Source organism: Peromyscus californicus, unplaced genomic scaffold (assembly GCF_007827085.1).
Source record: "Peromyscus californicus insignis strain IS unplaced genomic scaffold, ASM782708v3 Scaffold_21__1_contigs__length_65335640, whole genome shotgun sequence".
NCBI classification, from domain to species: Eukaryota; Metazoa; Chordata; class Mammalia; order Rodentia; family Cricetidae; genus Peromyscus; species Peromyscus californicus.
In genome coordinates, this window is record NW_026294514.1 from 64,455,148 (window position 1) to 64,481,782 (window position 26,635).

A 26,635-nucleotide genomic window follows, 5' to 3' on the forward strand; every position below is an offset into this window, starting at 1 on the left:
TGAGACTCAAATCGCTGCTGCTACATGAGTTTGAGTCTGTGTTCATCACTTACTTCTGGGTGACCTTGGGCAAGTTGTTTCAATTCTCCAGGCCTTATTTTCCCGTCTCTGCAGTACTGATAGTATTATTGGGAGCTACATGGCAGGGTTGATCTAAGGATTAAAGAAGTCATAAATCTACACTGCTTGGAACAATATTTAACAGAGAGTAAGTGATTAAAGGCATCTTTTAAATTCCCACAATGACTGTAAAAGGTAGATGTTCTTATACCACTTTAAGATGAATCCTATGGTTTTCTGGTCCTGGTGGACTCAGGTGTTTGACTCTGACAGCCATGTTCTTCTTGTGTTATGTCCTAGTTTCTTGTCTGTGGTGGTGATAAAATACCCTGACAAAAGGGCACTTAGGGAAGAAGGGTCTATTTTACCTCCTAATTCCTGGTTATATAGTTCATCATGGTGGGGATGTCAAGGCCATAAGAACTGAAGCTGCTCGTCATATTATATACACAGTCAAGAGCAGAGAGCAATGAAGGCATGCATGTTTAGTGCTCAGCAAGCTTTCTCTCCTCTTTTTTTTTTTTTTTTTTTTGGTTTTTCGAGACAGGGTTTCTCTGTGTAGCTTTGCGCCTTTTCCCGGAACTCACTTGGTAGCCCAGGCTGGCCTCGAACTCACAGAGATCCGCCTGGCTCTGCCTCCCGAGTGCTGGGATTAAAGGCGTGCGCCACCACCGCCCGGCTTCTCTCCTCTTATATAGTCCAGAACCTGCACCCAGGGACTTGTGTTACACATAGTGGGCTGAGTTTTTCCCCATTAATTATCATAATGAAGACAATCCTCCACAGGCCTACCTAATCTTGACTCTTGCTGGGAGGTTCTTCCCTGTGTCAAGCTGTCAGTTATCTATGCATCACATGACCAAATCCTCTCTAAATATATTCTTTCTCTTGTGATGGCAGCTGGTGCATAGCCACGCTCCATCAGGGCACTCTAAGCTCTTTGAGGGCAGTGATACTAACTGGGTTTGTGTCCCTCTGAGCACATAGCACTTACAGACAGATGAGGTGTTTGTTGAATGAATGAGTGAACAAATACCTCCTAACTGTCCCAACAATCTGTTTATCCTATAGAGGAAGCTCATGTTACAGAGATGGATTAGCGAGCAGTCACTGAAGCAAACAGGTGCCTCTTTCTGGTTAGAATTACAAACTTAGAGACAGCAGTGGGGAGGAGAGCTTGCATCTCATTAGCTGCTTCCAGTATCTCACTCATGCTTTGGGTCATCCAGAAACTCAAACAGACTTCAAAAGTGCCCTCTCTAGAGTCAAGACTGTTGCTCTCTCCCAACACTGTGCTGTCCTGAGGTCCTTCCCTAGGCTCCTTAAGACACAGGGAATGCCTTCAATGCTGGTGTCTTAGTTCCCTGTCAGCAGTCACACCTGTTGCCACCCTCAAGGTCAAAGTCTTCAAATTCAACATACCCCATGCTGGTTACTGATCTACATTTTGATTACCCTCCAAATCCTGCTGGCTTTGTCTGGCTTTCTCCAGCCTTTGAGGTTGTTGTCCTTTGGTTTTGATCTAGAGTTCACAATCATGATTTGTGACGGTCTGGTTAAAAGTTTATACTTCACACTGAGAATAGAAAGAACATGGACACCATTGTTTTTTCCAATGAGATGCAAAGCTCCTTTGTACTAGAAACATAGCTGAGAAAGTAAGTAAATTTTATTTTTTCCAAAGCAAGACTTATCTCTTATTACCTATTTTTCTTTTTATTATTAAGAAATTTTCTATTTCACTTACCAATCACAAATCACCCTCTCCTTCCTCCTCCTGCACCCCAGGCTTCCCCTCCAACCCACCCCTCATTCCCACCTCCTCCAAGGCAAGGCCTCCTCCCATGGGGAGTCAGTAGAGCCTGGTACCTTCAGTTGAGGCAGGTCCAAGCCCCACCCCCTGCACCAAGGCTGTGTAAGGTTTCCCACCATAGGCACTGGGCTCCAAAAAGCCTGTACATGCAACAGGGACAGGTCCTGCCTGATCCCACTGCCAGGGGCCCTTAAGCAGGTCAAGCTACACAACTGTCTCACCTATGCAGAGGGCCTAGTCCACTCCACAGCTATTGGTCCACAGTTCATGAGTTCCCACTAATTTAGTTTGGTTGTCTCTGTAGGTTTCCCCATCATGATCTTGATGCCCCTTGCTCATGAATCTCTCTTCTCTCTCTTTGACTGGACTCCTGGAGCTCAATCTGATGCTTGGCTATGAATCTCTGCATCAGCTTCCATCAGTAACTGGATGAAGGCTCTATGATGACAGTTATGGTATTCACCAATCTGATTACCGGAGTAGGCCAGTTCAGGCACCCTCTCCACTATTGCTAGTAGTCTAAGGTGGGGGTCATCCTTGTGGATTTCTGGGAAATTCCCTAGCACCCTGTTTCTCCTTATCCCCATGATGTCTCCCTCTATCATGGTATCTCTTTCCTTGCTCTCCTTTAGGGCACAGAGATGCAGAAGGTGGGGCTGACTTAAGTCCTTAACTTGGAGCAAAATATCCTGTTCTGTGGAGCAAGGAGGTAGTCTGAAGTATCTGGTTGGGCTCTGAGACCTACAAACTTCTTAAGGCAGGACACAGAGACCCAACCTGATATACAACTGACCAAGCAAGCAGTCTGGGCAAGCGAAACTGTTCAATTTATTAATTTTTGGTTAACTAAATCTTTTTTGATCCAACTTTGTCTCTTGTGATTTAACATCAGTTTGGTTGATATTTATGCTTCTCCTAAGCTAATTTTTTTTTAGTTGTTTTTCTTTTCTCTTTTCCTATGGTCTCCTTTAGAATTTCCCCATTTATAAGTGATTATAATTTAATTTGTATGAGGAATGTGTTATTTTAAGAATCAAGTCTGCAATGAATGAAGCTTCTGGTCATTGTGATTGCCAATCCATTGGCCATTTCCATTGCATTTTACCACAGTCTGCTTTTCTATGATAGCTGAGATGTTATATAGCATTTTAAATAATTTCAAGCATTTATCCAGAATTACCAAAAACATGTATACTCAAGCAAGCTTAAAGAAGAACGTTTCATGATTCTGTCCCCAAAATACAATCATTTTAGATTTTAGGTGAATGTCTTTGAAGAATCATTTTTAATGCCCTTTGAAGAGAAACTAAAATAGAATTTTAATGTCACATCTGTCTATTTATTATCTATCTATCTCATCTATCTGTCTATCTATCTATCTATCTATCTATCTATCTATCTATCTATCTATCTATCTATCTATCTATCTATCTATCTAGGGTCTTGCCATGTTAGACTGGTTTCAAACTCAAGTGACTGATTATCCTGCCTCAGGCTCTCAGGTAGCTAGGATGCCAGTGCATACTTTCATACCCAGCTAAAAGTCACAGTTTAACTGCAGCCTTATTGAATCTTTTACATCTGATAGCTTTGTAGCTGATTTTCCTATATCTTCCCCCTTCACTTTGTCCCACAAAATTGTCTGCTTTCTTGGAAGGAGAACAAATGTGCTTAAAATTAACTTTTCCATATGCATTAATCAAAACCCATTCTCCAAGTCCAACATTGTTCCTCTTTCTTGTTTCCTGAGCCAAATCTGGGGCTTTCTTTAGGACCCAACACAAAGTCCAGCTCTCTTTTTTTGAATCACTGCTGGTGCCACCTATTGACCCCAGAACTATAGCCTGCGTTTTCTCTCCAACCCTCCATGTATGACCAGAATCATCCCAGTATCTGTGGGAAGAAACTGTTGCAACCTGCAGGAAAATGTAAAGGAATTCAGCTACTATCACAAAAGCTACTACTTGGAAAAGTCAAGGACTTCTCCAAAGGTCAAGCCATGGCTTAAGAAGTCTTGGTGATATTTTAGCATATATATATATATATATATATATATGGATTCCTACAGTGATTTTCTTATAATGCTATGTGTGTTTTCAAGAACTCTAACAGTGTATTTATCTAAAATACCTATCAAGCATCCAAGGCGAAATGAACACCTGTCTCCTAGGTCAGGAGGATAGCTTTATTGACCTCGTCCTTTAACACTCCTCTTTTGGGTTGTAAAAGAAAGGCTGGTGGTCACTGCCTGAGGAAAATTCTTACCTACCTTTATGACCCTGTAAGAATTCAAGCCTGGTGACCTTGCTCTGCCAGAGATTTGCTATTGCTTGGGTTTATAACTGGATTTCTGAGAGACTTAGGGGGAACAGAGAGTATAAGGAGATGAAGAGGAGTAGAGAGAGAGGAAAAAAGAGAATGGAAGAACTAGATAAGTAAGAACTGGAGAGAAATGGACTAGATGGGAAGAACTAGACTGAAGGGCTAAGAGTACTAGAGGAACAAGATGGAAGATGAGGAAGAGCCAGATGGGGAAGAACAAGATGAGAAAGGAGACGGGAGAGGAGCTAAGATGGGAAGGAGCTAGATGGATGAGAACCTAGATGGGGCGGAACTAAGATGAGAGAATTAAGATAGAACTTAGAGGGGTCAGCAGATAAATGTAGAGAGAAATCAGGCAAGAAAAGGAACTAGGCATGAGAGCTGAATAGAAGCTGTATATAGAGAGAACTGACACAGAATAATAAGTGTATGGACTAAGGAGTTTTGTGTACATAGATTCATTTCTTATCATCAAAGATTAATTATCAGCTGGTTATAGATTCCTCGTAGACCCTGGGAGGGGACTATCGAGGGACCAGACCCCCCTAACCCCCAATAGAAACAGTACAGTATCTCCCAGCAGCATCTCCCATGTATTCTATATCCCTCACTGAGAAATGACTCTTAAGTGAACCTTCTCCTTACTTTGCTGTACCATCTGGAGCACACTCAGAACTAAACTCTCTACCTTTATTCTGATTCAGTGATTATTTATGTACCTTTTATCATAATATCTGATGACTAATATTTATCCTTTTCATATTTCCTCATTGTCATCTCCAAAATCCAATCCATATGTATTAGTTTTCTTTCTCTGACTACTCTATTGTGTAATGATTCTATTAGAATATGTTCTCATCCCACATCTGTTCATTCTTGTGCTCATTCACTCCACAAATATTTACTCAGTGCCTCCAATAACTTAAGTACTGTGGCTGCTGAGACTTAGCAAATAAGGGAGCCAACATTTTTCTTCTTGTTGAGGGTGGAAAGACAGATGGCAGGTGAGCTGATACACAGATATGCCATTTCCAATAAGAAAAATGCTATGAAGATAGCAAGTGGGGTGTTGTGATAGAAATTCCACTAGACTGGAGTCAGCAGGAGAGGCATGTATAATATGTGAGCCAAGAATGAGAGCACAAAGAGGCTGAGATGACTCAGCAAAGTGTCAATCATGCAGGCATGAGGATTCTAGTATGAATTCACAGCACCCATGTGCTGTGGGATGTTCTGTATGGAAAATGTGTTGCTAATTAGTCAATAAATAAAACACTGATTGGCCATTGGCTAGGCAGGAAGTGTAGGCGGGGCAAAGAGGAGAATAAAGCTGAGAAGTGGAAGGCTGAGTCAGAGAGACACTGCCAGCCGCCATGATGAGAAACAGCATGTGAAGGTGCCGGTAAGCCACGAGCCATGTGGCAAGGCATAGATTAATAGAAATGGATTAATTTAAGCTGTAAGAACAGTTAGCAAGAAGCCTGCCACGGCCATATAGTTTGTAACCAATACAAGTCTCTGTGTTTACTTGGTTGGGTCTGAGTGGCTGTGGGACTGGCAGGTGAGAGAGATTTGTCCTGACTGTGGGCCAGGCAGGAAAACTCTACCTACACCCATGTGAAAGCTTGGCACCATTGTTGCATCCACCTCGATCAGCAAGGAAGACACAACACCGAGCTCTTCTTCTAAACTTTTATTCAGGTCCTTTCAAAATCTGAGTCCTTTGTTCTTCTCCCCTAGGGAGAGCCCGCCCAGCCTTATATAGGTCTCAGACCACCAGCCATCATGCGCCACATGGGATTCCTGGATAGGTGCACGTATGCCTTAGGTGCATGTATGCCTTAGCAAGCCGAAATCTAAAGCCAAGCCAAATAAGGAGTTGTTTAACATAGAGAGCACTTGCCATCGGGAGGGCGGGGGGGGGGGGGGGGGGGGGGGGGGGGGCGAAAGCCAGAGCCATCTCAAGAATGCAGCTTCACGCAGCTCTCTACATACCATCATGAATATCTGTTACCTAATCCCAGGGGTATGGTATGGTGCAGGCAGGTGTGTCCTTAGAGCCTGTTGGACAGCCAGGTTGAATGAATAAGTGAGCACCAGGTTCAGTGAGAGACTGTCTCATGAAATATGGTAGAGAGCCATAGAAGAAGATGCTTAGTGTTGACCTGTGATCTCACACACATGCGCTTAACATTACCCATAAGGTGGGCACATCCACATGATCATGGATATCCAACAGAGAGAGGAGAGGGAGAGAGAACTAGCAAGAACTTCCAGAAAGGTAGCAAGGCTCTAGGACTAGTCTACTGTACTGTGTCTGGGAACTGAATGGAAGCCATTGGGCCCAGCTGCTAGAGAATGAAGCATCAGGCTGGATAGCAGAGTTAATGCACACAGGACATGCTGTCCATGGGAGGGACACTCAATGTTATTCTGAAGATGATTGGAAGTATGATAACATTTGCATTTTATGAAAGCTAGTCTCATAAATTATGGGGAATTGGTTGTAGGGTTAAGCTAGACCAGGGAGTCTCACTGGAGGACACTTGTTAAGGAAGAAATAGTAGTGGCTTTGGGGTAGGGGCCAGGGAACACCCCAAAAGTACTTGAGTTCAGGATATGTTTTGGCAATGGGAGCTACAAGAATCCCTGATTGATGGGCTGGATGTGGGGGTTCACAAAGGAAAGAATTAGATTCTCACGTGTTGCTTGAACCATTCCCCAAGGCTGCACAATCAGAGTTGTTCCACAGACTTACACACACACTTCCTCCATGTGACTTGCCTTTATACTATCAGTACAATTGCTAGTATTGCTTTATTTCATATACTCATTAATATTGCAAAGCTATTTATATTTCTGATAGTACACAGAGTGACTTCATTGTCTTGCAGTTTAAAATTTCTCAGAAATGATTTCTTTTGGTCTTAAATACCTGATTTTAATAATGTGTGTATCTCAAGGGTATTTTCGTTTTATTTGCATAATGCATATTCAGCAGACATTCATATCTATATTGGTTCAGATACAAAATTTGAAGGCAGAGTCAACTGGATAAATTATGGTTTCTTGTTTTCCTGTTCTTAAATCAGCCTTTATTCCCTGGTAGGTTTTTTTCCTGCAGGTCTGTTTTGTTTACCTTCCATTTTAGCCCTTGAATCCATCTCTTTTTTTTTTCCTGCATTTTATTCTTTTGCAAAAGTCCTTTGAAATCACTTGTCTGGTGACATTGCTTTCACATGTTAGGGCTTGAGTTTTTCTCTGGAGCTATTCTGTTTTCTTTCCAACATTTCCTGATGTCTATGGCCTGAACAACTTGAGACCACCTATCACACACACGAGGTGCCACTGTGGTCATTCTTTCTGCACGTGTTGGTTGATGTTCATTTCCTTCTCCCTAAGGAGGTTTGTAAATCCAAAGTTTTCTCTTCACCTCCTGGATGGGACTCTGAATTTTGTTCTCATATAGTTTGCTAATCTTTGGGTATTTCAGAATTGCTACTTTAAAATTTTTATTAGTTCTTTAAGAATTTCATACATTATATTTTGATCATATTACACTCTCCTGAAACTCCACACCATTCTACACACATCCAATTTTGTATTCTTTTTTTATACACCCACTGAGTCCCAGTTAGTGTTGCCTATATAATCTGGGGCCACACGCTGAAAGAAAACTAGTTCACCTTTTCCTGGCAGCTGTAAATTGCCAATAGTTCCTCAGTCAGAGGTAGGATTTCATGACCACTTTTCCCTCAGTGGAGAGATTTTTGTCTGACTTGAATTTGTATAGGTCTCATGCATGCTGTCACAGCCATTGTAGTTCATATGTGCAGCTTCCCTTTTGCAACTGGAAAACACTGTTTTGTTGTTGTCGTCCACCACTTCCAGCTCTTACAATCTTTATGACTCCCCTTCCCCTAGTTATTCCTGAGCCTTGTGAGGAGGGGCTATGATGTAGTAGATACCACAGAACTTAATAGTAAAACCATATTGCTGAAGACAGCACATACTTAAATCACAGAACATGGAGAGATCAGGCTGGTATGACACTTAAGCTTCATCCTTGTTGTCTAACTTTCATGATACTGGATGGGGCTCTGGAGTAAGCAACCACTTTCTGATTGGAATTAAGAAGGTCTGCTCCAAAAATGCAACCCATACCTGGTATCATTATATGGGCCAAGAGCCTGTGACTAGACAGGTTCTAGGTCCTAGGGGAGAACCTACTACTTCTCCTCTGCTGAAGGAAGATAGTATAAGACCAATTGCTAATGACTTATACCCATAGATCATTTCTCAAACCCCATCAGAGAAGCTTCTTTTTACAGTAGATGGTGATTAACACAGAGCACCACAACTCAAAATGGTGCAGAGAACAAGAGTCTACGGAGTACTCAGCAATACTACTGTTTATTAGTTGTTTTTTACTATTTATGGTTCAATACTCTACAGAGCTGTATTCCATTTGTTGTCCTGTGTATAGTTTTTTGTTATTTTTAGAATTATTTTTTTCTGTGCATGTGGGTATACACATGCCATAGTGAGTGTGATGAGGGAAGAACCACACTGGATATGGGCTGAGAACCCAATCTAAATAAAAAGGGAAAAGAAGCCAAAGAACCTGTTGAGCACTGGCACACATCTCTCTCTCTCTCTGTTTCCTGGGTATGCACAATGGGATTAGCTGCCTCCTACCGCCATGCCTTGATGAACTATAACCTCTTAGACCATGAGCCAAAGTGAATACTTCATCCCTTAGATTGCCTCCTACATACTGGGATTGCAAGCATGCCTCTCTGTGGCTGGCTCAATCACGGTTTTGTATGCGAGAACTTTTAACTTGCCAAGTGCTTTTACACAGATTTTCCACTGTGAGGCAGCACATGGAACTTAAGAACAGATTTCAGGTCAGATGAGGCTCCATTTAATGTTTAATTTTGTCATTTATGTGTTAAATGTTTGTGGACTAATTCCCTAACATCAAGACTCCAAGCCTTCTGTAAGAAAAATAGGAGGCTGAGATGTACAAGAGTGTTACTTGATGATACTGATATGGATTATCAATTTGAATTTGACTGCATTTCAAATAGTAAATAGGTTAAAAACTGCTATCATAGTGAAGGAGTTTGAGAAATTTACGTTTTGATGAGATCATGTATTGCAAATCCATGAACATGGTATAGCTTTTTTTTTTTTTAATTTGGCTAATTTAAACTTAAGTAGTATTTTATGGCTTTCTCTTATTAAATTCACTTCTACTTTATGTTTTAAAAATATTTATTTTTATTTTATTTTCATGAGTGTTTTGCCTACATGTATGTATGTGTATGCTTGGTGTCCACAGAGGCCTGAATAGGGTGTCAGATCCCCAACTATCAGTTACAGATGGTTGTCAATTGCCATTTGGGTTTTGGAAACCAAACTCTAGCCCCCACCAAGAGCAGCAAGTATTCTTAATCATTGAGCCATTTCTCAGGCCTCTTTTATGTTTTATTGATAATACTGTAAGTTGCATTTAAATTTATTTTCAGTTGCTTATTGCTAGTGATTGCTAAGAATACAGTTGTTTTTGTATATTTGCTTGTCCTGATAGTTTACTATTTTTACTCATGGTTCCATGGTTTTTGTTATAAACTCCTTTGATTTTCTTTGCATAAAATCATAGATTGCTAAATAATAGAGTTAGGCTGTTTTCCTTTATAATGCTTTAAGCTTTTACTTGCCTTTCGCATATAGTGAAATGTTGAATGTAGGTGCAGAGGGTAGAATCCTTCCGTCATTCTTTACAATAGGGGGAAATATTCATTATTATACTGCTAGATATGTTGCTGTCTATAAGGTTTTGTATATGTGCTTTCATTATAGAGGAAATGAGCTATTTTAGTTTCCTGAAGTTTTTTTTGTTTTAGAATAATGAATGAGTGATAAATTTTGTATAATGATTTTTTTCCATACTTATTGAAATGACCAATTGATATCAAGTCTTATGAAAGGGATATCTTGTTTCAAATATTGTACCTACTCATTGATTTTGTCCATTTACTGCATTAATCACTATGAAAAGAGTCTTTCTCATATGGCTTCTGGCAGTTTCTTTTTTGGGGTTTTATTTTTTTTATTAAGAGATTTTCTATTCATTTTACATACCAACCACAGATTCCCCTGTCCTCCCTCCTCCCACCCCCCCCAGCCCTCTCCCCAACCCACCCCACCCCTCATTCCCACCTCCTCCAAGGCAAGGTCTCCCATGGGGAGTCAGCAGAGCCTGGTACACTCAGGTGAGGCAGGTCCAAGCCCCTCCTCCCTGCACCAAGGCTGCTCAAAGTGTCCCACCATAGGCACTAGGCTCCAAAAAGCCAAATCATACACTAGGGATGGGGCCCATTCCCATTGCCAGGGCCCCCCCTAAACAGTTCAAGCTAAACAATTATCTTGCTTATCCAGAGGGCCTAGTCCAGTACCATGGGAGCTCCTCAGCTATTGGTCCACAGTTCATGTGTCTCCACTAGTTTGGCTAGTTGTCTGTACTTTTTCCAATCATGGTCTTGATATCTCTTGCTCATAGAATCCCTCCTCTCTCTTGTCAATTGGATTCCTGGAGCTCTGCCTGGGACCCGGCCGTGGATCTCTGCATCTGCTTCCATCAGTCACTGGATGAGGGTTCTATAATGACAGTTAGGGTATTAAGCCATTCAATCATCAGAGTAGGTCAGCTCAGGCACCCTCTCGACCATTGCCAGTAGTCTATGGTGGAGTCATCTTTGTGGATTCCTGGGAACCTGCCTAGCACTCTGCTTCTCCCTACCCCCATGGTGCCTTCATTTATCATGGTATCTCTTTCCTTGTTCTCCCACTCTGTTCCTGTTCTGGCTTGAAACTCCTGCTCCCCTAGGCTCTCATTCCCCTGTCCCTTGCCCTCCATTAACCCCCCTCACCCCCAGTTTGCTCATGCAGATCTTATTCACTTCTTCATCGCTGGGTGATCCTTGCATCTTTCCTAGGGTCCTCCTTACTAGCTAGCCTCCTTGGAGCTGTGGGTTGCAGTCTGGTTATCCTTTGCTTTACATCTAGTGTCCACTTATGATTGAGTACATACCATGTTTGTCCTTCTGAGTCTGGGTTACCTCACTCAGGATGATATTTTCTAGTTCTATCCATTTGACTGCAAACCTCATGATGCCATTGTTTTTCTCTGCTGAGTAGTACTCCATTGTGTATATGTACCACATTTTCTTTATCCATTCTTCATTTGAAGGGCATCTAGGTTGTTTCCAGGTTCTGGCTATTACAAATAATGCTGCTATGAACATAGTCGAGAGTGTGTCCATGTGGTATGATTGAACATTCCTTGAGTATATGCCCAAGAGTGGTATAGCTGTGTCTTGAGGAAGATTGATTCCCAATTTTCTGAGAAACCATCTGGCAGTTTCTTTTGTGCTTGAAACTGTCTTAATTAGATACCTACATATTTGGGATTGTTAGATCTTCCTGATGAATTACCTGCTTTCTATATTAAGAGTTCCTTTAATGTCTAATACATTTTTTTTTTTTGTTGAAATAAGATCTTACTATGTAGCTCAAGCAGGCCTGGAACCCACTGTGGATGCATTGCCTTGTTATTTATTTACTTTTAATGTTTTTTATCTTCTTTTGCCTTCAACTTTATGTGTTTTCATTTTGACAGCAGTGTTCTTCTAGAGAAGAACTTGCTATTTCTAATGCAATCTAAGAATCTCTGCCTTTCATTTTAGGTACTAGTCCATTTACATTTAATATAATTATTGATATGATTCACTAGACCTTGACTCCTTTTAATATTTTCTCTTAATATTTTATTTTCAGTAGTTTGGCTATGATGTTAGCATGTGTTTTAATTTATCCTTCTTATGGGTCAATGAATATTTCGTCCATGGATTGATAATTTCCACCAAACTTACGAAGAATTTAGCCATATGCATGTAGTCTAGATGAAAGGAAGTACAGAGGGATAAAGTACTAAAAGCAAAGGGTACAAAAAAATAAAAAAAAAATAAAAATAAAAGCAAAGGGTACATGCCAACTCTTTCTTAAGGAAGTTTTTCATATGTAGACTCAGATTATTTACATTTATATCTCACTATCCAGAAATGGAGTGATAGGTCAATATATTACTATAGCAGATGCTATGAAGTGTAGCTATTATTTCATCTCTTGTGAGCTGAAGTTCTCTAATGTAGGAAGTTGGGAGATGGATACTATAATACTAGGTAATGAGTGAGGGTTCAGACAGATAACATTTCATCTCGTTACTGGCTTCTTTACTATGTACTCTGTGTGATTGAATGTTAGAACAGAACCTTGATTTGAGAATCCTGGGTTCTAATCTGACTCTCCTTTTCTAACTGTATGCCTTAGGGCAAAGTCCTTGATTTTCCTGTCTACTTCCCCATTAGAAAATGAAGAAATAACAGCACTCATGGGATTTATAAATCCTTGGAATGGTGCATATACTTCTAACTGCTTGCATGAGCAAGCGCAGTTTCAACAGACTCCTGTTGAACTTATGAAGAGATTTTTTTTCTTCTGAGCAATTCTTGTACCTCTTCCCACAGTTATTATCCCAGGAGCTCACCCACTTTGCCTTGCAGGGTGGCCCAATAACTGCATGTGTTTAAAGAACTGTGTGTGACCAGATCTTGATTCCAGAAAACGCCCTTAGTCATGCTCAGGGATACAGCCCTGGGGGACTCTGGGCAAATGTGAAGTTTGATTATGTTCCAGAGATTGCTTAACAGGCCAGCTTCCTCCCAGTTTCCCTATGCACAATCTCTTAGTATACATAGTAAAAGACTCACAGCTTAAAGGAAGTTGAATCCAACATTTATTGGGTACCACAGGCCACCGTACTTAGTCTCACCTAGTAGGAGTCTACCACATTTTGTAGGTAAGGAAATTGAACTGAGAATGATAAGATACTTTGTCCAAGGTCAGACAGCTTGTAAGGAAATTCAAACTTTTTTTTTTGGCTTTTCATTACTAGTATTACAAGCCTTATTCCTGTTCTCCTAGGAAGGTCATTTACAGGGCAGCTGAGGAGGAAGTGAGTCATTTACAAAAGGATGTCATATGAACAAGAAGATAACGATGGCTTGAGCAATGGAAGGAAATGCAGAATTTGCTAATCAAAGTAAAGGATTTTGAAAATCTGGCACAGCATTCTCTTCTTCCTTTCATTCCTAAATGAAATACTTCGGGTGTCCTGCCTCCCAGCTGGACTGATAACCCTCACTGCAGCACCCCCGCCTTGTGTTTTCATTGCAATTGGTATCAGGGCCATCTACATGGTCTCTGGCTGCCACATACAAATGTGGCTACTTGTTGTTCCATAGTTAGCATTTGGGAGTTATTGTGCTTACATCTTAGCTCCATAGTAAATCCAAATATCAGACATCATCAGTATCTGCATCCTACTCAAAGCCAGAACAAGCCAGAGGGATTCAGTAGTAGCCCTGGGTCTAACAGATTAGCAGACAGAGGTGGCAATTGAACCCAGTTCTCTTTGTCTTCATCAGTTGGCTGTAGGTTTGTAGTTTTGTTTTTAGAGTTCCTCTTTTGTTTTATTGGACTGTGCTTCCAAGTGCCATGCTGTTTGGGTACCACGGCTCTGTTGTGTTTCCAGAAGTTAGCTACTGTGTCACATCTAGCTTTGTTCATCAGGTTTGAGGCTGCTTTGTCTATTTGGGGTCTTTTGTGCTTTCATATGAATTTCAGGGTTTTTTTTTGTTATTTTTCTGTGAATGTCATTGATATTTTGATGGTGATTGCATTAACCTGTTAGTCACTTTGAGTAGTATAGGTATTTTAACAATATTAATTCTTCCAATCTGTAAAATGGGAAGCTTTTCCAATTTTTTGGTGTCTTTTAATTCCATTAATGTTTCCTATTTTTCTTTTTTGCTTTATAAAAATTTTCATACAGTATTTTGATCATATTTCCCATTCCAATTCCTCCTAGGTCATCACACTCTCCCTATCCATCCAACTATGTGTTCTTTCTCTTAAAAATACCAAAACAGCAAAAAGGCACAAATAAACCAACAAAAATATGAAGTCCATTTTGTGTTGGCCAACTTCTCTGGAGCCAATGAGGCCTGCCGTAGAGTCTGGTTGATGTACCCACTGTCACTCCATTGAAGAAAACAAATCTCCCATCTCTCAGAAGCTACCAATTGTGAATAGCTTCTTGGTTAGGGGTGGGGCTCCATGTGCACTTCCTCTACTCGGTGCTGGGATTTTATCTGACTTGGACCTACGCAGCTCTTGTGTGCTGCCACTGTATCTGTGAGTTCATTTGTACACAAGCCCCATTGTGTCTGGAAGATGCTGCAGCTCTAATTTTTAAACTGTTTGGAGGAAGAGCCCCATCGTTTAATTTTCTTAAGTTAAAAGATAAAACCCTAAGCCTCTGTCTGAATGCAGCCTGTGGGTTGACTTGATCATTTAACCTCCCAAACCTGTCTCTTTAGATTAAGGAAATAAGAACTATTTATTATTGTCACACACAGGACCAAATTGGATCTTTTCTATTTCCAATGGCCATAGTGCATTTTCTAGACCCAAATAGCAACAATTAATTTTGTTCTAAAATTAAGATGTTTGAGATAGCTTTACTTTTTCGCAAATAAATTGTTAAATAAGGATACTTCATAGTGATGCTGCCATGTTAATGAGTGTTTAAGCATCTTCTTTTTAATCATAGCAGAATGGAATACATGAAGGATAGAAAAATATTCTACTCCAGGCGACTCTTCGGAGAATGCAAGCATTATCAAGACTGATTGTATATTGTATTTTTAGTTTGGTTTCTAAAATATAAAAGCTAAGAGAAGTTTATAAAATATTGAATGTCATTTAATTTTTTTCTATTTCTACTCAGAATAATTTCAAGCCAATTATGCCCACTTATGAGTTGTCCTTCAGATAATAAAATCTGGGACTATTTTTGTTGATATAAAAGATTCACTATATTCTTAACAATAACTATAGAAGTTGTCAATATCACTAAGGAATTATGTATGAGTATAAATAAATATAAACTAAAACAGATGAGAAAAATAGAGTATCAAAGGAAAAGTATGCATGAATGTTATTTAGCTTTTATTTCTAAAATTTAAATATTCAATAAATTTTCAAATTAGTCTTAAAGTATTAAAAGAAGCTTACATTCATAACACTGTTAAATATACACTCCTATGTGGATGAAGAGATGTGCAGACGCACACACACACACACACACACACACACACATACACGCACACACACATATATATATATATGTATATGTAATTTTTTTGGTCTGAAAAATGCCAAATTTTGTATATACAAAACAATAAAAAACACTTACCTCACTTATCTGATAATCTCATTTAAAATTAAAATATGTAACAGCTTTACATAATATTATATCATAAAATATGCTTCCATGTATAATTTCTAGATAATAATTCAATTTTCTAAAATGCACAATTCAGCAATTTTAGTAAATCTACATAGGTGTGAAACTATTCACATGGATCATTTTTGAACATTTCCTTCAATCCAGTGAACTATCTACATCTGTTGTCCTCAATCTCTCTTCATACCCCAGCCACAGCAATAATACGTCTACTTTCTATATTTACTTTTAAAAAATTATTTTTATTTTATGTTCATTGGTGTTTTGCCTATATGTATGTCTGTGTGAGGGTGTCAGATCTTGGAGTTACAGACAGTTGTGAGCTGCCATGTGGGTGCTGATAATTGAACCTGGGTCCTCTGGAAGAACAGTCAGTGCTCTTAACCACTGAGCCATCTCTCCAGCCCCCTGCTTTCTATATTTTCATGTGTTCTTTTTCTGGACATTTCTACTAAGTGACATGATATGATATATAGTCTTCTGATACATGATCTTCTGAACATGTCTTTGTTCTTAGAGTGTCATGCTTTGGTGACTCACTCATCTTGTGGCTTATGTTGGTGTTTAGTAACTATTTCCAAATGGCGTTGCACTGTAAGGATAGATGTACCATGTTTGTTTACCCATCATCAGAATCAACATTTAAAATATATATATTGTCCATTGGGTTGAACATCTGAATACATTTATTAAAAACACTGACTTGTACATTTTGGAAGAATGAATTATAATCTAGAAATTATACACTTAAATGTATTATTTGTTTTCAAGAAATTGAATAGAAGACAAATGATAAGTATGGGTGCGATGTCTTCATTATTTACTATTTTACATGTCTTCTCTCTTTTACACTTAGTGTTGTATCTTATACTTTTAGATAATCATTGTCTACTTATTTTTGGCATATTTTAGATTATACATACATACATAATATAACTAGACACATGCCATGTGCACATATACTACACATATGATGTACATCCAAGCAATTTTTTGTGTTTATGTCTTGTGTTTCAATAAGTGTAGAAACACAGGATTTGATATTTTAACATAGGGTTACCAAATCTATGGTAAACAATCTAATAGGTCTTAGTGGGTCGTGACCTGTCTGAATTAGTGATTGTATGCAAACATGTTCTAATTTTGTTATTATTTTTACTCTTTGAGACAAGGTCTCATATATCCCATGTGTTCCCAAACTTGCTATATACCTGAGGATGGCCTTGAACCTCTGAAGCTTCTGCCTCTGCCTCCCTAGCACTGGGATTATAGGGCTTGAACCATTATGATTAGTTTACATAGTGCTGAGGATTGAACTCGGGGCTTAGTCCTTGCTAGGCAGTTTACCCACTAAGCTATACCTCCAGCCCTGCTTTAAGAGTTCAAAGCCCTTCTATGCTTTCTTGCAGGATACTTTGGTGCTGCTTGTGAAGAGAAGGTAGACCCTTGCATGTCGTCTCCATGTCAGAACAATGGCACCTGCTATGTGGACGGCGTGCACTTCACCTGCAGCTGCAGCCCAGGCTTCACAGGGCCGACGTGTGCCCAGCTCGTGGACTTCTGTGCCCTCAGCCCATGTGCTCACGGCACATGCCGCAGCGTGGGCACCAGCTACAAGTGCCTCTGCGATCCAGGTTGGTTCTCCGTGTAGAAAGTGAAGCTTTTCCTAGACCACTTGGTAGTTTGTGCATCTGAGCAAAAGACACCCACAGAGTGTGGCATGCATAGAAGTGAATTCCACTGGTTTGTGCATACCTACTCGTCAGACTTACTCTAGGTAGAGCTTTAAACATGTCTTTTCTTTCATCCATGGGCTGTTCATGTTCACTGTGAGAAAATTGGAAAGTATAAGAAAGCAGGATGGAGAAATTTAAAAAACGATGGAATCTTCTAACACAATTTTAGTGTCTACTGCACAATGCAGTCCATTTATCACTGCAGTTTATTAACATTCTTACTCCATGTGTAGCATGTTATACTCAACTTCCTCAGTAAACGTTCAATAGCTTCATCATTTATTTCCCCAAAATACTTTGCATTCTTGATACGATATTTAAATTGTGGAGGTTTGGAAACCCAGAACTCAGAGTGATGACTCGTCCTCATTGGTGTCTTTCTTATCTACTAGCTGTCTGCAAAGAACATGTGGGCAGCTCTCTCCTTTCTCTCATTTCCATTATGCCAATGTCTCTATCCTTGCATTACTTCTCCCCACATGTGACCCGGGTCAGTCAGTGTGGCTAGCCAGTACCTGTTTTCACTGATCCGTGACTGTGCTCTAGTACTGGGATGCCTGCTTTGTTATTCCATCTCTCTTCAGGGCCTGAGTTTCCCTCCTCTAAGTTCCAAAACTCATCCACAATATCACTTTCATCATCTTTACAGTGTAACACAGTCACATACCTCATAGGGATGTTTTTTTTACAACATACCATATATTATACATTGCTGGTCCATAGGGTTGAATAGCCTCTGGACATCCTAGATACCTTAGCATGTGTGCGAACCCTCTCAGTGATGCTTGCACAATGCACTACTTGGGATGTTTCTCCCATTCTTCAGGGACAGGTAATATGCTAATGATTGTGATAGGTGACACTCTGCCCCAAGGACTAAGAGAAAGGTGTATATGTGTTTAAAGAGATTTTGAATCAACAACTGTACTGCTGAGCCATTGCTGAGTGGGTGACAATCTTCCTAGGTTCTTAGCTGGATATGTCACATCTTTGAACTTTTCAGGGCTACATTTAGCTGGAATACCGCTGTAGATTCACTTTCTACCTGTGGCCTCAGACTCATTAGAGAGCCTGAGCCAGACTCCAACCTCAGTGCTTCTGGCACTAAGGCCCCAGTGCCTAGTTCAGAACTTCCAAAGGCCACATCTCAGACTCAGATATCAATTAAAAGAGTTAGTGGGAAATGCAGCTAAGCTTTCAAAAGGTGATGCAAAGCTTTTTGCATATAGACTCTTAATTCTCTGATTTTTCTAAGCAGCTGATATTTTGCCAAGTTCTTTCTTCCGTGCTCTGCTATACAGAGGAAGGACTGTTTAATCTGCTTGGTAACAGCATTAGGAGTCTCCAGAGAAGCAGAACACACACACACACACACACACACACACACACACACACACACACACACATACACACACAGGGTTATTTTAAGTAACTGGCTCATACAATTGTGGGGACTGGCAAGTCCAAAATCCGTAGGGGAAGCTGGCAGGCTGCAAAACCGGCATGACGTCTGTGTTGTGCTTTGAAGCTAAAATCCTTCATCTGCAATAACCCAAGTCTTTGCTCTTGAGGCCTCCAAGAGCTGGGCTGATTCCTCACTCCATTGCATTGTCATCTGCTTTACTCAGAGACTACTGTTGTAAATTTTAATACCATCTAAGAGAAAATGCCTTCAAGGCCTGTGTATGTAGAGGAAATATCTGGATACCATCATCTACCTAACTAGTCAGGCACAATTAATGATCACAGTAATATTTGAGGATTTTCTGTAAACCTTGAAGTGAAGTAGCCTCAGGTCCCTGTGTGATGTCCCTGTCTTTTCTGAGTCTTCGTCATCTACCTCCATGGGAGTCTTGGTTGACATAGTAGCATGTTGGGCCTGGTTTTCATGTGTGGGAACCCAAGCCCATGTGTGGCAGAGCTGCATGCTGGGGAAGGAGGCAGAACAGGGCTGTGCTATTCCCTACCTGGTGAGCATACCCTTAGGACAGTTTGGTGTGGGCAGACTGAACAAGGTGCCATCATATTGGACAGAACCACGCCTCACACCTGGCACAACTAGGCTTCACCAGTCCCAAGCTCTCTGGAGATGTCACAGCACATGGGGTCGCTCCCCCTCAGTGGCAACTGGAAGTGAACTATTGCTGTTAGGAGCTTCTCCATATTCTGTTACCTGCCTGTGAGAGCTCTCTTTCCCTACAAGCCTCACAGAAAAGACCCAAGCAGGACAGACCAGAAAACAATGTCATTTTCTCTTTTGAATTCCTGTCTTAAACATATTAAAATCTCTGGCATATTTAGTACTTTAAAAAATTTTAAGTGGACTATAGTTATTTGTCTCTGTCTATTTCTGTCTCTGTCTCTGTCTGTGTATGTGTGTGTGTGCGCATGTATGAGTGTGCGCGCGCGCGTGCGTGTGCGTGTGTGTGTGTGTGTGTGTGTGTGTGAGAGAGAGAGAGAGAGAGAGAGAGAGAGAGAGAGAGAGAGAGAGAGAGGAGAGAGAGGAGAGAGAGAGGAGAGAGATTATCCTAAGCAGAAACATGCAACATATATCACTGTGTTTCTCTTTCTCCTCTGAGAAATGCAGTTGGCAGCCATGGAAAGGCCATGCCTCTGATCTATTCACTATGAATATAAGACATTTATAGAGCATCCCTGGGCCTCAGTTTCCTCCTTGGGTAGGCAGTGTGAGGGAGGGATTCAGTGCAGCTCCTCTGCTTGTGTGGCATTAACAGCTACCCTTTCAACCTTTCCAAATTTTAAGTGGACTATAGTTATTTGTCTCTGTCTGTTTCTGTCTTTGTCTCTCTGTGTATGTGTGTGAGGATTCCAATGACATCTCTTGAGGCATAGTGGACTGAGACATCTCCCATTTACATTTTGCTTTCCCCTCTGTTCTCTGTTAAGGCTTCATCTGTGTCCACATTTAGATTGGTAGTCACCTGTGGTCTAGCACTATCCCTAAAGAGCCTTAAAACCCACAGAAAACATATCTTCTATTCCACAATACCTTCATTTGTTATGTACTCTCCAGTGGGGTCCTAGAATTGATCCCATGAGAGCCCGGTCACCGGATTTGGGACATCCAATTGCTTCCAGAGGGAATAATCTTTCAGGTGGTTGAGTGACTTTCTGTGAAATGAAGAAAGGCCTTTAAACATCTGGCAGGAATTTACATTTGAGGAAGTGAATATGACAGGTCTGTGAATGGGAAATTTCTTGTTTTAATTTTTTTGGAGCATGTAATTGCTTTACCACTCGTTTGCATAATAGTTGAATCTTGTAAGAATGGGTGAAATTGGGTGTCTGGCTGCAGAGCAGTGGGCTGGATCATCTTTACAGAGAGCAAACAGATCCTGTTTCATAAGTGGCAGCAGATTGAAATCATACCAGATTGGCAATTAGTTCTTATCCGAAAAAAACAAAAACCAACTGTGCTATTCTGATTACTGCAAATCAGGTGTGTCAGGTGCTTTCTGTTCAAGCTTCAGTTTCAGCTTACCATTCCCAGTGTTTCTGACGGCGTTTTAATACTAAATAATAAAATGCCACTGCTGAGTAATTGCTGAAATGTCATCTCCCAATGACAGTTTTAAGTGACAAGGCACTCGTTCTTTAAAAAAAAAAAAATTGCAAATTGAAATCTCCCAGAGGCTGGAGAAGTGAGGTTTTGGAAATGCTGCATGCATTAGATGTGAACATGTCAAGGGCACACTGTGGCCATTGCAGGTGGAACCCTGGCATCTTGTGACTCAGTACAATGGTGGCATCTTTTAGATGCTGTTTTAGAGTCAGTGCTGCAGATACCCAGTATCAGATGCAGTGGCTGACTGGAGGGACCCGGTTCAGCTTTCTTTTGACTGGTTTACCCTCCAGATGCAGTTGAATGACCACTCTCCACTCGATTGCTTGCCAGCCCCACCTCTGCAGGGGGATTTATCTTAAAGAACCGAAGCTACAAGGCATTAGAGTAGTTTGCATGCAAATATATGTATCAAATTAAAAATTTAAGAATATTATCTCTCATGACCATAAACTCAATGTCAGTCAAATAGGCTCCTGGACCTGGCAGGGTGTTGGCCAAATTACCCAGCCAGTTCTCCACCAAGGGATCCAGTGACATCATCTAGACACAGACTGCAAAGTAAATAAAGTTAGGTTCCTTCCAAACAAAGTCCTTTTGCTCTTGTCTTTAGATATCATATTTATTGGATTCAGATACTATTTTGTTCTATTTTCTACATTTGCCTCGCCTGTGGGCTGCATTTCTGCTGTGTGGCTTGTGAGACACAGCTGGTGTTGCTTCCTATTGTGATTTTCAGGCTTGACCACATTGGTATTCAGATAGCACTGCCCAGAAGCAGAATAAAGATAAGACCTAATGGTTAGGATACTCATAGTAATTGAACAGCAACAAGAAAATTAACACACCTATGAAGATAGGAAGGTATTTAGCTCACTAATGAGTGTCTGGATATATTCAGATTCTGGGATAAGTACAGCAGGCAACTTTTATCTTTATTAGCCAGGGAACTTCCTCTGGTTTACTGGGATGAAGACAGTTCTTATATTGACATGCTGTGATCTGCTCCAGCTTCCTGTTTATGAGAGGTATGGATTGTGTATGAGAGGTGTAGATTGTGTAGGTATATATCTCTGATTCCCAATCCTGTGACACCCTTCCTGTGTCATACTCCAAAATGTAGTGCCTGTTTTTTTTTTTATCATCTGGACCCAAAAAGGAAGAAACAAAGGAAGTCTTGTTCAGTCAGATGCATCTTCATTTATGGAGACCTGCCTTACTCTTCATCATCTGTACTCTGCCAAAAAACAATACCCACAAATAAAAACAATTTAGATCTCTACTTTGAAATGTTGTTGGAACTAAGAACTTGGGAAGAGAAGAGCAGCCGCTGACATCTTGCCTGTCACCTGCAGACAGATCCTAGAGTTATTAGGAGCCGGCTTAGTGTACACATCACGGAGTCCTCTTGCCTCCTGTTGAACATTTAGACAAGCGTGATGATATTAGACTTCACTCAGAGGCCATGGCAGAGGAGGACAAAACAAGACCACATCAGAATTTTGTCTAAGACATAAAAAGATAAACATTAGCCTAGGCCTGGTGATACAGGTTTATTATCCCTAGTACTTGGGGATGCTGAGACAGGAAGATCGTAAGTTCAAGGCTTGCCTGGCCTAACAACTGAGATCTTGTCTCAAAATAGTGAAATGGAGTTGAAGATATAGCTCAATGGTAGAGCACGTGCATAGTATGTGTGAAGGTATAGGTTCAATCTCCAGTAATAAGACAAAACAAAACAACCCCAAGATAACCATGTAACAATAAGATGCTGAATATTATCTTTGCTCCGTTCCTACTGTCAACTTAGTTGCCAGTTACTTCCTCATCAGTTACATGTACATACCAAATTGTCCTCACCATCTTGAACATTACATTTTCTGACTGAGGTGCTGAATAGATAAGGGCCAGGGGCTGGACGGAGCTTTATAAGGGAAGTATTTCTTTATTCACCAGCCTTTATGATGTAAGACCCATGGCTGCCATTTCTCTGCCCTTGACTCCACTAGATGGGGATGAAAGACAGATGTGAATGTAGCTGATTAGGACCCAGAGCCTCTGTTGCCTCAGAATAAATAAGAAACAGGGTTAATCTGTCACCTTCATTCATTGATAGTAATAATGACTGAAAAAATTAAGGCTTTAACTGGAGTTTCTAAGTGCTGGTTGTCTTTGTAGCTCCCTCAGATTAGCACATCAAATTGAGTCATTAGCCACACAGATTTGCTCTGTGGGTGGGGCAATGGCCTTTTCCAGGCTGGCTGTGCCTTGAGTTGCTTCTGTCTCTGAGAACTTACTTCATCCACACACTGTGCTAAATATCTGACATGTTTTCTCTTAAAGAAATCCAGGTATCTAGGAAATGGAGATGGCAGAAAATGGAGGAGATGGAATTCTCATGTTAATTTGTATTTGCCTAACATTACAGACCCCCTGTTCTTGACCAAAGGCTAGACTTCTTGAAAGTCTAGTTGTGGAACCCTTGCTCCCACATTAGTTGTGACCTTGGCCTCTTACTTTGGCTGAACAATCACAAGAACAAACTTTCAGACTCCTCTATCTCAGCATGGTTTCTGAAAACCTGGGCACCTGAATTGAAGGTGGCCTTGGCTGTGGGTCAGTGAGTGACTCTTAGACAGTAGAAGTTCTTACGTCCCAGCACAGAGGTGTCCAAATCTAACACCACAGGGAACAGAAATCTTGTGAGTAGATAGGACCACCCCCCTCCTTCCTGTCTTTGCTTCCCTCTGAAGATCCATCCATGTGCTGCTTTGAACTTGATACCGAGGGCTGCCTGGCTTGGGAATTTATGACTGTATTTGGCCTGATGTCTGCTGGGTGCACCTAAATAAAGGAGCCTGCCTTTCTATGACTCAGAGCCTGCAGACACAACCACGTGACAGATGCACTGCTCTATCAGCTCTGGGAGTTTCTCTTGATTGGCATGTCTCAAATCCAGGGTCCATGATACCTACTCATAATACCTCTTATCCTCTACATCTTTGAAAGTCTCCTGTATTGATTACTGTGAACCATGGACTCCTGATCTGGAAATATCATGGTCTCTGAAATATTCTTTTTTCTTCCTACTTTTGTTATTTTTAGTTTTCTGTCTTGAGATATCTTTGGTGTCCCAAGCTGTCCACAGCATGGCCTCTGTAGAAATGACTACCCATTATTGTCAATAAATAACAGTGGCTCTTTGGGACCTTGGAACATCAGCATTGGAGATCCTGTAACAACAGGTGTCATTGGTGATAGCCATCTCGTGATTGACCGTAGCCTGACTCCAGAGTCCATATTAGTCAACAAACATGAGTGTTCCTCTGCATGTCCTATTTTTCCAGCCTTCTAGCCTTCAATATGCTTGAAGATTCTTCTGTGATTGGATTTGTACAAAGACCTGAGGACAATGCCCTGCATTTCCCTTATTGTTTGCCATTGTGCTCCTTGCTTTTCAGTTTGAAAGCTCACTGTGGAAGCCCAGGCTTTTACAGAATTGCCTCTATTTTAATGAAGATTCAGAGCACTTTGAGTTTGCCTGGAGAAGAATGATACATGACCCCTCCCTCCTTCCCTTTCTTTGTCTGTCTCCCTCTTCTTTCTTTTTATCATAGACCACTCCCAGCTCAATGGTGATTTTAGGACACCACGTGTTCCTCCCTCTCACTCAGTACCTCCTGTCCTCTTTTTAAAACTTCCACTTGGCTTTATAGGAGTTGACTAACAGACCCTTTAAAAAATAGTTATTTTATGTGTGTGAATGTTTAGATTGAATGTATGTCTATGTACAACATACATGCCTGGTGCTCATGGAGGTCAAAGAGGGCATTGGGTCCCTGGAACTGAAGCTATGTATGGTTGTGAGCTGCCCTTTGGGTGCAGGAAATTGAACTCAGGTCCTCTGGAAGAGTAGCCAGTGCTCTTACCTTTTGAATCATTGCTCCAGCTCCTGGACTTAAGTCTTAAAGACATGTTTCAGTTCATTTTTGTCATTCCATATCATTTTATTATTAAAGATTCATTTATTTTTATTTTATGTGCACGAGTGTTTTACCTTCATGTATGTTTGTGCACCACATGTGTGCCTAATGCTTGTGGAGGTCAGAAAAGGGCACTAGGTCCCCTGGAACTGGAGTTAGGGACAGTTGTGGTGCTGTGACTAAAACCCAGTTTTTCAGAAGAACAATAAATGCTTTTAACTACTAAACGTTGCTCCAACCCACAGATAGATTTTTTTCGATGGCACAGATTTAAAAAAAAAAATCACAAAGCAAATGTTTGTGGTCTAGTTCACTGGTAATATATTGTTTTCAGGCTAGAGAAGCAGCAACTGAAGTGGTCTGGACTCAGAAGGACGTGGTGCCTTGGGCTGTGGTTTTGGAAAAGCTTTTTACCAACCACTCCTTAAAATTACCTTTCCTGCCAGTTCTCTGGCACCTGAAAGCTTTTTTATCTGGGTGGTCTTACTCCTTTAAGCTAGGCATTGTTTCTGGAAATGAAACCTTTGTATTAGTTATTGCTGCATAACAAACCACTGAGAAACTTGCTGGCTGAAAACAGCCATTTACTATTTACGTCCTATGGGACGTCTTGGGGAGGCCCTAGCTGGACTCTCTTTGCTCTGTACAGCAGGGGCTGTGCCCACATTTCCTTTTGCAGTCAGTTGGCAAGTCAGCTGGTCCTGGGTGGACCCCACTCATATTGCTGGACTGTTAGCTGGAGTGATGGGGGATAGGATGACATTTTTCTCATCTCCAGCATCTTCAGTGCTGTTTCTTCACTTGACAGCTAGGTACCCAGAGCAGCAATGGAGGACTAGGCCTAATATACATGTAAAATGTAAAATTGCATGTATTTACTTATTCTGTGTATGGGAACCCGTGTGCCACGAGCACACGTGTAGAGGTCAGAGGCCAGCGTTTGAAGTCAGTGCTTTCCTCCTGCCATGTGGGTCCTGCAGGTCAAACTCGGGTCATCAAGCTTGATGGCAAGTGCCTTTAGCTGAGGCACCTCGCTGCCTCCCCTCCCCCATGCACTTTGTAAAAGCTGCTGCTTCTCCTGTTTGCAAATGCTCCATTTGCCTGAGCTCCTTGCAGGGCCAAGCTCAGCATGCACTGCGCACAGTAACACAAGCCTTGTATGATAGTCTCTCTCTAAGAGCAGATTTGAGGAGAAAGGAAGAAGAAAAAAACCTGTTCTTTTTGGTTAGTTGAGAAGAGGAGCGGAGGCCCCAAGGTTGAGGCAAGGCTAATGGGCCTTCTGAACCCTCTGCTCTTCCCCCCTCCTAACTCGGCTTGATTTCATTCTCTATTTACCAGCCACATGTTCTCCTGGAGTCAGCAATGATGTCCCTTTGAGCTTCCCTACTTTGTGACTTCTTACATGTGATTTCTTATGTATCTTTAATTCAGTATTGGCAAATGGAACAGAACGGGGTGACTAAAATGATTGACTTGTAGTGCCAGTTTATTTACATTTTGAAATTTTCTTTCTAATCCAATTATCCCATGGCAGTTTTGTTGGCTGAAATATCTCTATGACAGTCTTCAGCCAAAGCTGTGCCACTGAAGATCAGGTTCAGCCCATCTGAGTTTCTGGCTGTTTGGGATAGTAGCCAAGCTGGGAGGGGCACACTAACAAAAGTGTTTATAAAAGAGTGAGAGAAGTTTCTTGGGTATTTA

General features: G+C 41.0%; 1 protein-coding gene across 1 annotated transcript in view; it reads left to right on the top strand.

The window, feature by feature from the left end:
- Nucleotides 1–26,635, top strand: part of Dner (delta/notch like EGF repeat containing) — a 320,292-nt gene that overhangs the window by 235,354 nt on the left and 58,303 nt on the right. The window contains exon 8 of the mRNA XM_052750585.1: nt 17,042–17,266. Within this exon, the coding sequence (XP_052606545.1) occupies nt 17,042–17,266 (225 nt within the window). The remainder of the gene's footprint in view (nt 1–17,041; nt 17,267–26,635) is intronic.